At 35.2% G+C, this 15,668-nt stretch overlaps 1 protein-coding gene across 6 annotated transcripts in view; it reads left to right on the top strand.

The window, feature by feature from the left end:
- PHKB (phosphorylase kinase regulatory subunit beta) overlaps positions 1-15,668 on the top strand; it is a 274,597-nt gene that overhangs the window by 169,694 nt on the left and 89,235 nt on the right. For all 6 annotated transcript variants that reach the window (XM_030298118.1, XM_030298119.1, XM_030298121.2 and 3 more), the window contains one exon: positions 9,665-9,759. In XM_030298118.1, coding sequence (XP_030153978.1) covers positions 9,665-9,759 — 95 coding nt within the window. The remainder of the gene's footprint in view (positions 1-9,664; positions 9,760-15,668) is intronic.

The following is a 15,668-nucleotide window of genomic DNA, read 5'->3' as shown; positions in this document are numbered from 1 at the left end:
TATTTCAGATTTCCAATTCAAACTTTACACAAATGATATATAAGGAGCAGATAGAAGCTAACCAAAGAAGAGAAAATCAAGTTAATGCTGTTTTCAATTTGCTTGTTTCCTAACTATATATTCTGGGTCTCCATATATACTTAATGCTAATTTAAGAACCTGTAGAAAAATTTACTTCTTTAAGGGGACAACTTTTTGATAAGGAGTTGATATTATTTATACAGGTCTTGCTTTTCGATTTTTTCAAAAGAAAAAATATATATACATGAAATAGATTTCTTAAAATCAAGCCAAGTTGGCAAGTTTATCTCTGGTTAGAATGTTATTTCCATGTCAGTAGCATGAATACAAAGAAGCCTTCTGGTGATACTCACAGCTAAATAAAACATGTTATAGTAGAGAAGTAGTTAACCTATCTAAGATAAAGAATTTTAATATTAGAATCATAAATTTCTATATACTGCAGCTTGGAAATTACAGATGAGCATGATGAAATTTTTCAGATTCTGAGGTTGAAAACTGGAACTTGGGTTATTGGATTTGAGATCTAAACGTTTATCGTCCTGATTTTTGCTCTATATCTGGTCTGGGATTGAGTGCTAGAAAGAATGCTATTTGAGAAAAGCCTGTAGATAAAATTGAGAAGGCTGATGAATTGGGAGTGCAGAATTGACTATATTCTACATAAGCAAATTGGGCTTTTAAAAAGGAAAAGGTTGAAAGTAGTATCAATCAGTAAAAAAGCATTAGATCTTTCTTACTCTGAAATAAATGTATTGAATGTAGACAGATTTTGAGTGTAGATAGCATTTTCTTATGTTAAGACCAGTGTGAACAGAAATAGTTTAGGCCATGCCTTCTCATCTCTGTTTCATGACCAAAAGGAAGAAAAACTTCAAAGAAATAGTCAATTTCTCTTTTCCCTGCTGAGCTACTAAAAAGGCAGCAGAGAACATACAGAAGGTGTGTTGCAAACCCTGAGATCACATACTTTCTCTCCCACTGAAAAAAGGAGATGCTCCGTGTTCATTATCACTCTGACCTAGCTGTGTGTCATCTGGTTAACAAACTTACTGGTTAAGAAGAATAATATCTCAGAAGATTCAGTCATGTAGTTGCTCTTAACTATTATATCCTTCCCTCAAGAACATCAAACTTCTTTTTTTTTTTTTTTAATTTTTTTTTTTTCAACGTTTATTTATTTTTGGGACAGAGAGAGACAGAGCATGAACGGGGGAGGGGCAGAGAGAGAAGGAGACACAGAATCGGAAACAGGCTCCAGGCTCTGAGCCATCAGCCCAGAGCCTGACGCGGGGCTCGAACTCACGGACCGCGAGATCGTGACCTGGCTGAAGTCGGACGCTTAACCGACTGCGCCACCCAGGCGCCCCAAGAACATCAAACTTCTATGGATGTTATTAAGATTCCAGTCACCACATTTACTTACAAAGTCTTATGTATTCATTAAATGAGGTTTGGTTAGATATCTGCTTGACAGCATTTTGTGGGCAGTTAATTGGAGTTACTTGAAAATAATAGAACAGTAAATCTTTGAAAATATTGTATAATATATGCCTTCCACTAATTCAGGCCAGTTTGTATCCAGTGAAATCTAATAAGAATATTTTGCTTTTGTGTGTGTGTGTGTGTGTGTATAATGAATATATATATATATATATATATGAAGAATGAATGAATATGTATATAATGAATATATATATATATATGAAGAGTGAATGAATGAATATATATATATAATGAATATATATGTGTGTGTATATAATGAATATATATATACATATATACATACATATATATATATATATATATATATGTGAAGAAAATGTTGTGATGCTAGTTGCTACTTCATCATTGATCTTTTCCATGATTTAGCTGGTATTTGTAGAGGACTACTGTATGTTAGTCACTGATATCCAGTAGCTCTATAGCAAGAATCAAATGTGACAACCTAGGAAATATTTCTGTCTCTCTGAGGGCAGCCTAATTACTCTGATATACTATTTCCTAATTACAGTGTTTGTAACTAAGGTAAGTCCACTTTCATTTGATTTCATTCATGGTATTTTTTTTTGTCCAATTGACATCAGATGTAAAAGCCACTGATTAAGTCTGGAAATCTAATGCTTTTTTAAAGTTAAAAGTTAGTGATCAAGTGCCCCCTAGTGTGCATGAGGACATAAGAAAAGGAGGTCTTGATTTTCATTGGTCTCTTGACTTCAAATGCAGTTGGCTCCTTACTCAATATAGCACATGGTTTTGTTACTGATCAGTTAAAGATAAAACGAACAGATAAGAGTATACAGATATATTTCTACATTGTGGTTGCTAAGAGATTTCCCAGCTGTTACACTTCAGGAAACTTTAAGCAGTAAGACATGGATTTCTGAGCACTTTTGTTATCTTTTTCATGCTATCTGTGTGATTGCTAGTGCCGTAATGTGGGATTTCTGTGCAGCATGCATTAAAAACATCTTCAGAGTACGTGTAATACAGTATTACTTTAATAGCTTCACCCAAGGAAATTTTCTTCCTGTAGCTTATTGTATAAATATCTAGTTTTCTTAAAACTAAAATTTTTAGTTTAATTGCTACTAGAGCTAGAAAACTTGTATAAAAATTTATGATCCCACCCTTAAATATATTAGTAAATTAGTATATATTAGTAAAATTGAATGTAAATATATTAGTAAATTGAATGTAAAATATATTAGTAAATATATATACTAATATATATTAGTAAAATTGAATGTAAAAGCAGTGATGCCTAGAGTCTGAGAAGACTACATATATACTGTCAGACTGTTTCCCAGAAATACTAATAATACTTGCCTTAAAATGTGTCTGATTCTGTGCTCTGCCCTTTACAAGTATTATCCTGACTATTATTACAAGTATTATTCCTAGCTTCTCTATGAGATGGATACTGTATGTCATAACTGAGGTTTAGAAGAGTTTAGCAACTCACCCAAGGTCACATAGCCCACAACTGGGACTTTACTGATTTACTTGCAGGATGATTGTGTCACCTGTAACCTTTATGGCACTAAATATGATCATTAAAAATAAAAACCTTGCTAACTTAATAAGATATTAATTTGTATACTGTTTTCATTTACATGCTTATTGTTAAAGACATATTTCTTAGTCATTTCTTGTCCTCTGTGAATTGTCCAGTTTGCTTTGCCCATTTAACCTTAATTTTATGGTCTTCACAGTCTGCATGAATGTTTTACGTATTAGGTATACTAATCCTCTCTGGTATTTTCCTAGGTTGTTTGCCAATTAACTTTGCACTGTTTCTTGATGAACGAAATTTGAAATCTTTATATAATTAGATCTATCATTGTTTTTCAATTTAATTCTGACCATGGAATTTAACATTTAATTTTAGGAAGTCTATCCCTGTTAGTTAATTGAGTTAAAAACATTGGTAATTTTGGAATTTTTTTGGTATAACATATGAGGTTGAGGATCTACATTTTCTTTTTCTCTCTAGCTTATTTCTTAATACATGTGTTACTAATATGTGTCACTGCAGCTGAGAATCAGTCTTTGAAGCACATAATTTTACCCCATAAATTATCTGCTGAGCCTATTTTAGTGTGTCCTATGTAATTTTTGTGTCATGATAAAAAAAATTACTTGCTCTGTTAAATTTCCTTTGAATTGTCATTTTATTAAAGAAACAAAAATTCTTCTTGATATTCTCTTTTTGCCCTTAATAATGATTGTTTGAAGTAAACCCAAGGTGTATTTCATAAAATTTCTGTGCATAAAAAATACAAATATTAATGAAACTAATCTGTCTTATAAAGATTTAAAGATGGCTGTCCCTATTTATAGAAATGCTTGGTTATCTGTGAGGTTTCGTACTGTAATGAAATGTAGAAAGCCATTGCTCTTTTATCCTTGTTCTCTTATTTTCATTTTAAATATTCTGTAGTTGGTCAGGCACAAGTACTTTCAGGCTTGTCCTTTTTCACCAAAAAGCCAGTGCCATAGAATCAGCACGGTGAGGAACTCTTGTTTTGCCTCCTGAATGATAAAAAGCAATGCAGTAAAAAAAAATACATCTATTAACCTGACCTTTGTAAGGTGTTAGTCACTTTTACCATTATGGAAATTAAAACAATGGTTACAGCAGTTATGTTTCTGTATTTGTTAATCCACCAATTTATTATTTTGTTTGATAAGTCTCTTAAGTGCCTACTATATGGAAAGTGCTGTGCTGGAAAGTGGGGTATATCCATGAATAAGAAGCATATAACCTGTGGGGTTATAGATGAGCACATAGTGTAAATTGGAACATTAAGCTAGATACACGGGTACAGTACAAATAGAGAAATGAAAAAGGAATGCCAAGAAATAAGCTTTTTCAAGAGATGTTGTTAACTATTTGATTCATATCAATTTTAATAGATTAGCATTTATGCTTTCTAAGGATATAAGATTTCTTCATTTTTCTGTCATCATTTATAAATAACAAAATAATAAAAATAGAATTTCATTTTTGTAGAAACAGTGAAACAATTACGTAAAATGCTTGTTGGTAGTGGAGATTTTTTCACATCTCAATGATCAGACAAATGAGATAGGGAAATAATTTGGTGCTATTTAGAATATCACTGTACTAATCAACCCTGCATTATGAGCTCCACTGATATTAATAAATAGAAATTATATGTCGATATTTGCCATAATTAAGCCTATATTGGTTTGTTTTAAATTTTGCACAAGTATATTTTTTTTCAGAGAGAGAGGAATGTTCTGTGATATGCTCCCTGATTTGAATAGGAAAAATATAACATATCAAGATCTAAATTATTTGTTTAATGTTTTCTCCTCCTGGTATCTTCTCCATCTGTGTTGTATACAGTGTCAGTGTTCTTACAGGGCAGGATTAGTATGGGCTAAGAACGTAGACCCCAGAGAGAGACAGCCTGTGTTTGAATCTAAGCTCCGTCACTTACCTGCCATGTGCAAGTTGCTTCGCTGCTCAACGCCTCCATTTTGTCATCTGTAAAATGATAAGGATGTTGTGATGGTTAATGATTAATTGATTGATTAATTAATTAATCCAACAAGGCCAGGAACATAGGAAGCACTGTGTAAACGTTGCTGTGGTTGCTGTTGCAGAGGCGGCAGTGGCTGTGGTGGCTTCTGTGGCTGCTGCAATTGCTGTTCCTCCTTCTTTTTCTTGTCATGCTACTAGTAATATCACTTTTAATATTATTAAAAGCATCTTTCAGGAGTTAACTAAAAACACCTTTGGTGGTAACATTGAATATGTGCCCTAAAGTTACCCTAGAATAGAAAAACCTGTATAATGAGAAACATTACCACAGCTGCAAAGAAATTTACAAGCATTTTTGTGGTTGACTCTCTGCTCTGTTTTTCAGAATTATTCACTGACTGAAAGAAGTATCTAAAAAGCTATGGAAAATGAGGTGTATTTTTTGAATTAAATATTAAACATGGGTGAATTTAAACAAAACTCAACATGGTGTCATTTTTATGTAGTCAGTATAGAACTGAAGATCGAATATGAAGTAGCACATTTTCATAACTTGAGTGCAGCAAAAATAAAATGTTCTGATTCACTTTGGGAGAAGTTAAATTCTTTTTTTTATGTTATTATTCAATTAACTTTTACATGTCTGAATGTAACTAAGATAACCTTACAGATTTGCAATTGCTGGGACAGAGTATGCCTGCTATAAATTTGCATAGATACTGTCAACTTATACTCCAATGAGGTTAGGCAGAATTTCATTTCAAGGTTTTGTTCCCACCACCCCTTCTCAGCATAGTCCTTTTCACATCCGTGGAGAATCCCTGCTACACTGAGCCTCTGGTGCTGAATCTCTCTGAGGTGCATTACAACAGAAGATAGCAGAGAACCACTGACTCAGAGTACCTTCTCCACACCCTCCCCTTCCAAACTCTCTAAATTGCCTTCCTTATTATGTCCTTGGACTTTATCAAAAGTTGCCACAAGGAACTACCACATGAAAAGGGCTTCCGTGTTTATAGAACAATAGCAGTAGTAGACATTGTTTTCATGCTGGTTAGTGCCCTTTGAAAAATGCCCTGTCTCAGAAATGTTAGAATTTAGTATCAGGAAGCACTTTGTCTCCCCTTCGTGAACTGGTTTCCTTTCTTGAGAGAATGCGAATACATTCTTTTTAGAACAGCTTTATTTAGGTATAACTTACATATTATATCTTAACCTATTCAAGGTTTACAATTCAGTGGTTTTTTGATACATTCAGAGTTGTATAACTATCACCACAATCAATTTTGGAATATTTACATCACCCCTCAAAAAATGTCTTACCCACTCTCCACTTAACCCTAATCATTTCACCCTTTCCCCCAACACCGGACACTCACTAATGTACATTTTATCCTTGTGTATTTGCCTATTCTGGACATTTCATATACCTTGAATCGTATAATGTGTTGTTTTCAAGGTTCATTCATGTATCAACAGCTTAATTCTTTTTTCTGGCCAAATAATCTTCCACTGTATGTATATACCACGTTTGATTTATCTGTTCATCTGGTGGTGGACATTTGGATTATTTCCACTATTTTTTTTTTTTTGCTTTTATAATCATGCTGCTGTGAACTTTCATGTACAAGTTATTGTTTGACATGTTTTTCTTTCTCTTAGGTATATACCTAGGGGTAGAATTGCTGAGTCATATGGTAACGCTGTGTTTAACATTTTGAGCAATTCCAGACTGATTTCCAAAGTAACTGTACCAATATGCATTCCATCCAGCAATGTGTGAGGGTTCCAATTTCCCTACATCCTTTCCAACCCTTGTTCTTGTTTCTTTTTTTGACAATAGCCATCCTAATGGGTATGAGGTGGTATCTCATTGTGATTTTGATAAGCATCTCCCAAATGACTAATGTTGAGCATCTTTTTACGTGCTTACTGGTAATTTATATACCTTTGGAGAAATGTCTATTCAGATACTGTGGCCATTTTTAAATTGTGTTGTCTTTTTATTATTGAATCATAAGAGTTTTTTTAATATATATATTCAAGACAGAAATCCCTTACAAGATACGCAGTTTGTAAATATTTTCTCCCATTCTGTGAGTTGTCATTTCACTTTTTTTGATGGTGTCTTTTGAGGTCCAAAAGGTTATAATTTGACAAAATTCAGTTTATCTCATTTTTTCTTTTGTCACTTATGTTTTGATTTTTAGTTTTGCCTAATCCAAAGTCACAAAAGTTTACTCTTTTATTTTCTTCTAACAGTTTTATAATTTTAGGTCTTATATTTAACTTTTGATCTATTTTGAATTTTATAGATGATTTGATGAAGGAGTCCAACTTTATTCTTTTGTCTATAAATACCGAGTTGTCCCAGCACTATTTGTGAAAAAAACCTATTCTTTTCCCCCATTGAATTGTTTTGGCATGCTGTCAAAACTCAGTGGAACATAAATGTAAGGATTTATTTCTACACTTTCACTTCTACTCCATTAATCTATCTTTATACTAGTACCACATTATCCTTTTTGTAAAATTTAAAAAAATGTTTATTTGTTTATGGAGCATCTAGATGACTCAGTCAGTTAAACGTATGACTCCTGATTTCAGCTCAGGTCATGAACCCAGGGTTGTGAGATCGAACCCCACGTTGGGCTATGTACTGAGTGTGGAACCTGCTTAAGATTCTCTCTCTCTCTCTCTCTCTCTCTCTCTCTCTCTCTCTCTCTCTCCCCCTTGCTCCCTCGGTCCCTTGCTCCCTCCCTTTGCCCCTCTCCCCCACTCATGCTCTCTCTCTCTCAAATCAAAATAATAATAATTTAAATGTTTATTTATTTATATTGAAAGAGAGAGAATCCCAAGTAGGCACTGTGCTCTCAATGCAGAGCCCAACACAGTCTCACCAGCCACAAGATCATGACCTGAGCTGAAATCAAGAGTCAGGTCACTGAGCCAACTGAGCCACCCAGGTGCCCCTAGTAGCACATTATCTTAGTTACTTTAGATTCTTCCTTTCAATCTGGATGACTTTTGTTATTTTTTTCTTGCCTTTCTTGACTTTTCTGGCTGTAACCTCCAATACACTGTTGAATAAAAGTGACAGGAGTTGACATCATTGTCTTATTCCTGATCTTTGCGGCAAAGCATTCAGTCTTACCTTTGAATATGATGTTAGCTATGGGTTTTCATAGATTCCCTTTATCAGGTCAAGGAAGTTTCATTCTATCCTAGTTTGTTGAATGCTTTTTATTATGAAAGAATGTTGAATTTTGTCAAATGTATTTTCTGTGTCTACTGAGATGATTTTGTAGGGTTTTTTTTTTTTTTTGTCCTTTATTCTGTTGATATTGTATTACTACAATAATTGATTTGGGGAAGTTAAGTTATCCTTGCACTTGTGGGATAAATCCCACTTGGTCATTGTGTGTAATCTTTTTTATATGTTAATGGATTTAGTTTGCTACTATTTTTTTGTTGTTGTTGAGGATTTTTCTATCTATATTCAGAAGAGATTTGGATTTTCTCCTGTGGTGAATATAATTTTTTTATTAGGGTAATACTGGCCTCTTAGAATGAGTTGGGAAGTATTTCCCTTACTATTTTGGAAACGTTTGTGAAAGATTGGTTTTACTTCTTCTTTAACTGTTTGGTAGAATTCACCAATGAAGCCATCAGGTTCTGGTCTTTTGCTTCTCACCAACCCCCCCACCCCCTTTCCCCCCCGCCCCCCGCCCCAGAAGGTTTCAGTTGCTTGTTGTAAATCTGTTCATATTTCCTATTCTTTTTTGAGTTAGTCTTTTTGTAATGTGTATATTTCTAGGAATTTGTTCATATCCATCTGGGTTATCTAAATTATTGGCATACATTTGTTCATAGTATTCTCTTGTAATCCTTAAGGATATTCTTAATTTCCATTCCTGATTTAGTAATTTGAGTCTTTTTTCTTTTTTTCTTTGTCAGTCTAGCTAAAGGTTTGTCAGCTTTTGAGTTTTTCAGGAATCTACTTTTAGTTTTATTTATTATTCTCTTTTGTTTTTCCACATTCTATTTCATTAATTTCCACTCTAATCTTTATTATTTCCTTCCTTCTGCTTGCTTTTGATTTAGTTTTCTCAGTTTTATCCACTGTCTGAAGATGGAAAGATAGGTTGTGGATTTGAAATTTTTCTCCCTTGTTTAATACGGGCATTTACAGCTCCAGATTTTCTTCCTAGCATTGCTTTAGTTACATCCATAAATTTTGGCATATTTTGTCTTCATTTTCAATCATCTTATCAGAACATGTATTAGAAAGTATCTTCTTATTTCCCATTTGTTTTCTTCTTTGACACATTAGTTATGGTGTGTTATTTAGTTTCCACATATTTGTGAATTTCTAAAACTTCTCCTGTTTATTGAATTCTAATTTCATTCTTTTGTGGTCAGAATCATACTTTATAGAATTTTAGTTCTTTAAATTTATTGAGGATTGTTCTATATGGCCTCATATATGGAAGATGTTCTATGTGCATTGAGGAGTATATATATTCTGGTCTTGTTGGATGAAGTGTCTATTAGGTCATTAGGTCTAGTTGGCTTATAAAGTGTGTAGATGCATTTTTGATAATGTCATTTCTCTTCTGTCTTTTTCAGCTGATGAATTAATCAGTCCTAAAGACATTGATCCTGTCCAGCGCTATATCCCACTACAGAATCAACGCAACGTGAGCATGAGGTTTTCCAATCAAGTAAAGATATTTTTTTTCCTTAATTTAGACTCATCTAAAGACATTTAAAAGTTAATTTTAAAAGAAATTTTATTCTGAATGGGTTTTTATTGCTTTTTTTGAAGGCAAGGCTTTTCCCTTTTCTGGTTATTTAAGATTTACTTGTGGCAAAGGATTATTTGTTAATGAAGAAATACGAGTCAAATGTGTCCAACAAGATGTCTTCCAGGCAAACACTTTCATCTTCACAGTGGTTGAGTTTAAGGTGATAAATGTCTTTGGGAGGATGCAGTATGTATGGGTAGGCAAGGGGACAGATGCGATGGCATTATTATTGAAGGAAGTGGGGTCCCATGAAAGGCCCTGTGCTTAATGTCTCTCCATTGCTGTGTCTCTATGACAGCACTGAGTAACTGACAGAGTTGTTCTTAGTACTTGGTGACATGTTTGGTGAAGGAATAATTTAAATTTTTTTTTTACATTTAGTAGCTATGGATTCAGACTGTGTTGTGTCAACAAAATAAGTGTTTGCAGGATCAGCAAGATTGATGTTGATTTGAGCAAACCCTCAAGTATTAAATGATACCAGTAATGAGGACTGTTAAAATGAAAATGTTGTAGATTATGGAAACTGCCTGAGGAGAGAGGGAATGAACCTGAGTGTGTGCCTGGGATTCCAAGCAGTTAACATTTATTTAACAAGAATAGCATCAGCACTTCCGGAATATATGCTTGTGAAATCAAAAATGCTCCTTTTATTTAAAAAAAAAAAAAACATGCATATGCATATAACACACACACACACACACACACACACACATAAATGCTTGTTTTAATGACAGAATGAGAAAGCCAGCCAGGTCCATTAGATTCTATCACACTATTTCTCTGATTCTTTTGCTGCTCTTCAACAAAATATGTAATTACTCTGAATGGTTTATAGATGAGAAGCTATTTGGGAGACTTATAAATAAATGTTAAGATTTTCTCAAGAACATAAAATCCTTCTGTTAATACGTGTTAGAAATTTTTCACTGCCCTGTTGACTCCTGTGTAAGGTGAGGATTTGGCCTCATTACCACTCATGTCAGTACACTACAAGTATACATTCTGTACAGATTTGAGATACACAATTTCACTTGAAGAAATGGTAAAATAGAGAATACATTTAACTTCATATTACACAGTGCTGTGACTGAGCCATTTGAAGACTAGTATTTATCATTTACATAGCATTTCACATGTGTGACCCACTTCTCTAGGGTAATGAAATCTCAAAGACTTTTCTTAGAAAATAAAGTAATAGGTCACAGATTTGAGTTGTGGGGACAGGAGCTAGAGAGCATAAAATCACATAGCTAACAAAATCAACAATTTGAACAGCTATTTCATGCTTGATACATATAATGAAGGCTGTGGGTTATGTGTAATTTTTGACATACAGTATACCTCCAACTCTTTCTTTCTTACTCAAGGAAGCTTATCAGAGTACAAGTGAGTGAGAGTGGATTTTATGGAGAATTCACTCTATTTCTTATATTGAAAACATTTTCTAATGTTGCTACTAAATAATCTGTACCATGCCTCCCAGGTGGAGCCACATTCCTACATACAAGACTTGCTATAGGGTAAGGACAAGGGCTTCTCTCCTGCAGCTTCATGGGGATCACATCTGTGCAGAGTTGGGTACAGTCCCTGAGAAGGAGATGATTCAAGGATTAACAGCAGAAAATTGCTGGGAACCATAATGCCCCACCCTGGTTGCAGCTTGGTGATATATAAAATGGTGAGGTGTCAGGGCACCTGGGTGGCTCAGTTGGTTAAGTGACCAACCAACTTTTGATTTCAGCTCAGATCATGATCTCATGGTTTGTGAGTTTGAGCTCTGCATCGAACTCTGTGCTCACTGTACAGAGCCTACTTCAGATCCTCTGTCTCCCTTTTTCTGGACCTTTCCCTCTCCTGCTTTCTCTTTCTCTCTCAAAAATAAACATTAAAAAAAATTTTTTTAATAAAATAAAATGGTGAGGGGTCATTGCCACTTTCTCAGCAATTTAAGCAGTAGCCAAGACCAGGCATGACCTTGTCCATTGCTGGGACTGGATGGCATGGACTGATGAAATAAAGAGGTCAGACATAGCCCTCTGCTTTGAAGGTTGATGTTAGAGACCTCTTGGTCATTATTGACCAGGTCAGACTTTGACCAGGTGCTTCAAACCCTGCCAAATGATGAAAAAAATTAGAGAGAGAGTAGTAGAGTTCAGACAATTTCTGAAAATGAGAGAAATCCCTGACTTTGAAGGAAGATATATCAGGGGTCCCCATTTATCCTTTGCCTCAGTGATTCACTAGATGAACTCACAGGACTCAGAAGCTGTGATACTTACACTTATGGTTTATTACAGTGAAAGGATACAGGGTAAAATCAGCAGAGGCACACAGGGCAAGTCTTGAGGAAACCAGTCATAAGCTTCCCAGTGTTCATTCCCAGTGGAGTTATGTGAGACACAGTTACCCAGCAACAATGTGTAAAAGTTGCAAAGTGTTGCCAACCAACTGCTTAAGCTTGACTGTCCAGTTTTTATTGAGGGTCAGTCATGTAGGCATGTAGAACCTGCAGGTTTGACCTTGGCTATTCAAGCTCTAGCTCCCCAGAGAAAAAAAAAAAACAGATGTTCACCATAAATCACATTGTTAGCATAAACCATCTGGACAAACTGGAACAGGATGGCCCAGTGCCATAATTAAGCATGCAAAAACACTCTTCTCTGACAGGACATTCCAAGAAGCCAGCTTTCAAATATAGCTTTCTTGGGAATGTTCAGAGTTTGAACAGCTCAGGACTACTGAATCAACTCATTCCTTCACAGAAAGTTTATGGCAGAAGGAAGTTTCCAGAATCCAGTAAGCAGGGAGTGTGCCAGAACTGTAGAATTGTCTACTCCTTCAAGTATACATAGGGCTATTGGCAAATTACAAACCTGAAACATTGAGGACTAAATTGAGAGCTGTTGATTTTTGTAGAAATACCATAATAGCAAACTAATTTCATAAAAGGGAAGTACTTTTCTACCTGTGTTTAAGACTGGGGTTGGAAAGGCACCTGGATGACTCCATTGGTTAAGCATCTTAGTCTTGATTTTGGCTCAGGTCATGATTTCATGGTCTGTGGGTTCAAGCCCTGTGTTGGACTCTGCACTGTCAGTGCAGAGCCTGGTTCGGAATCTCTCTCTCTCCCTGTCTCTCTGCCCCTTCTCTGCTCTCACTCTTTCTCTCAAAATAAATAAATAAACTTAAAAACAAAAACAAAAACTTGGGTTGGAAAAACATGGTATCATCTGGGATGACCCTCCCCGCTACTTGCTTACTAGTCAGAAATTGCTGTTTTCTTTTGCTGTTACTTAGAGAATAAAACAAATCCCCTTTTATAAGCAAGTTTAGAGGAGTAGAAAGAAAAGCATTGTAAACAATAGCATATATGCTTGATAGTATTGTGAGCTTTTGACAGCCCCTCCCCCAAAACCCCACCTTTTGGAGATCTTAGTATGTAAGTTCCCACAGGTCAGAGACCACGTTTAATTTATTTTTGTAGCTTCACTATCGTCATAATATCATAACACCTGTTATATAGAAGGTAGTCAATGTTTAACTTGACTGAGTGTGCTTGCAGGTATGTGTGGGAGGAAGGTGTGTCATGGGAAATAGTGGACTTCTCATGCAGATGTCTCTAATTTTTGATCTCTAATTAGATCTAATTAGAATCTAATTTAGATTCCTAATATGTAACCTTGAATTTCCAACTACTTAATGATCATCTCTCCACACAGATCTAGTATTTAAAACCCAGTATTTCTGGATGTATACTTGTTTCTTCTCATCCAGTTGTATACATTAAATATATACACCTTTTTGGATGTCAATCGTATATCAATGAGGTCGTTTAAAAATGAAACACATTTAGGGGCGCCTGGGTGGCTCAGTCAGTTGAGCGTCTGACTTTGGCTCAGGTCATGGTCTCGTGGTCTGTGAGTTCGAGCCCCATGTCGGGCTCAGTGCTGACAGCTCAGAGCCTGGAGCCTGCTTCAGATTCTGGGCCTCCCTCTCTCTCTGCCCCTCCCCTGCTCATGCTCTGTCTCTCTCTCTCTCTGTCAAAAATAAATAAACATTAAAAAAAATTTTTTTTAATGAAACACATTTCTTTTTTTATGAATTAACTTTTTTAAGGTTTTAATTCTAGTTAGTTAACATACAATGTTATATTAGTTTCAGGTGTACAATATAGTGATTCAACACTTCCATACAACACCCAGTATTCATCACAAGTGCCCTCATTAATATCCATCACCAATTTAACCCATCCCCCCACCCTCCACTCTGGTAACCATCAGATTGTTCTCTACAGTTACGAGTCTCTTTCTTGCTTTTACTCTCTCTCTTGCTCTCATTTTTTTTCCTTTGCTTGTTTTTTGTTTCTTATATTCCACATATGAGTGAAATAATATGGTATTTGTGTTTGTCTAACTTATTGCACTTAGCATTATACTCTCTAGCTCCATCCATGTCTTTTTTATTGCTAGATAATATTCCATCGTGTGTATATATAACACATCTTCTTTATCCATTCATCAGTCAATGGACACTTGGGCTGCTTCCATAATTTGGCTATTGTAAATAATGCTGCTTTATAGGGATGTGTGTATCCCTTTGAATTAGTGTTTTTGTATTTTGAGGTAACTACCCAGTAGTGTGATTGCCGGATCATAAGGTAGTTCTATTAACTTTTTGAGGAACCTCCAAACTGTGGCTATACCAGTTTCAATCCCACCAACAGAACATGAGTGTTCCTTTTTCTCCACATCCTTCCCAACACCTCTTGTTTCTTGTGTTTTTGATTTTAGCCATTCTGACAGGTATGAGGTGGTATCTCATTGTAGTTTTGATTTGCATTTCCCTGATAAGTGATGATGAGCAAAAACACAATATTTCTAATGCCAAATGTGTTACCTTCTCTCTTCAAATCTGCCATTCTTTCCATGGTCATTGTCTTGGATAAGGACATTGCCTTCAGTAGTCCCTTCTCATGCCAGTAGCTCTTCTGCCTTCACAGTATCATTCATATTGGTCTCTTCTTATTCATCCCCACTGCCATGTATTGCTTAGACTTTGTTACTACTCAGTGGCATGGTTTTTATAATCTCTCTCTGTCTCCAGTCTCTCTTTATTCTCTGTGCTTGAGAACACATGATCTTGTAACACCTGTGTCTATTAGTGGATTCCTGCATAAAACCTTCCATGACTCCCTACTCTCCTCAGGATATAGTGTAAACTCCATATCTTGACATTTGAGGCCCTACACAGCACTCAATACCTTGTTTTTCACCTGTATCTTGAAGTTTCTCCAAATTTCTCCCAACCTTCCTGTTCTACAGTCTCAGCAGACTTGCTGATCTAATATAACACTCGGGGTTCACCCACTTCCAGGCCTCTACACTCAGTGCAACCTTCATCCCAACTGAAAATGGCCTCTTTTCAGTCAGAATCCTTAAAATCCAAGACCCAGACAGTGCCTTTTTTTTTTGAATATGTATAAAAATTGTATAAATGCATATTTTGAAAAGTGAAATAATGCAGTTGAGATTACAGTGCAATTGCATAACATTGTATTGGGAATATCAGGCATTCTGCCACTTCTTTATCTCCAGAAAAACATTTATTTAAGAACCATATCTATTTTCACCTCTGTCTCAAAACTTCTGAATAATGTATTTGTAACTCTTTTTGCTTGATATTTTACCATTGCACAGTGTCTGTTGTTTCTTTGTTTTGAAAGGTCATTTGCATACCTCAACCTCCTTTCCATCTTACTCTCCTAATATTTACTAGTTATTTTTAGTTATTTTATGTATCACCTTTGTTACCCTAAACATTGT

Source organism: Lynx canadensis, chromosome E2 (genome assembly GCF_007474595.2).
Source record: "Lynx canadensis isolate LIC74 chromosome E2, mLynCan4.pri.v2, whole genome shotgun sequence".
NCBI classification, from domain to species: domain Eukaryota; kingdom Metazoa; phylum Chordata; class Mammalia; order Carnivora; family Felidae; genus Lynx; species Lynx canadensis.
The sequence above is the reverse complement of the archived record's forward strand: the minus strand, read 5'-3'. Positions and strand labels throughout refer to the sequence as shown.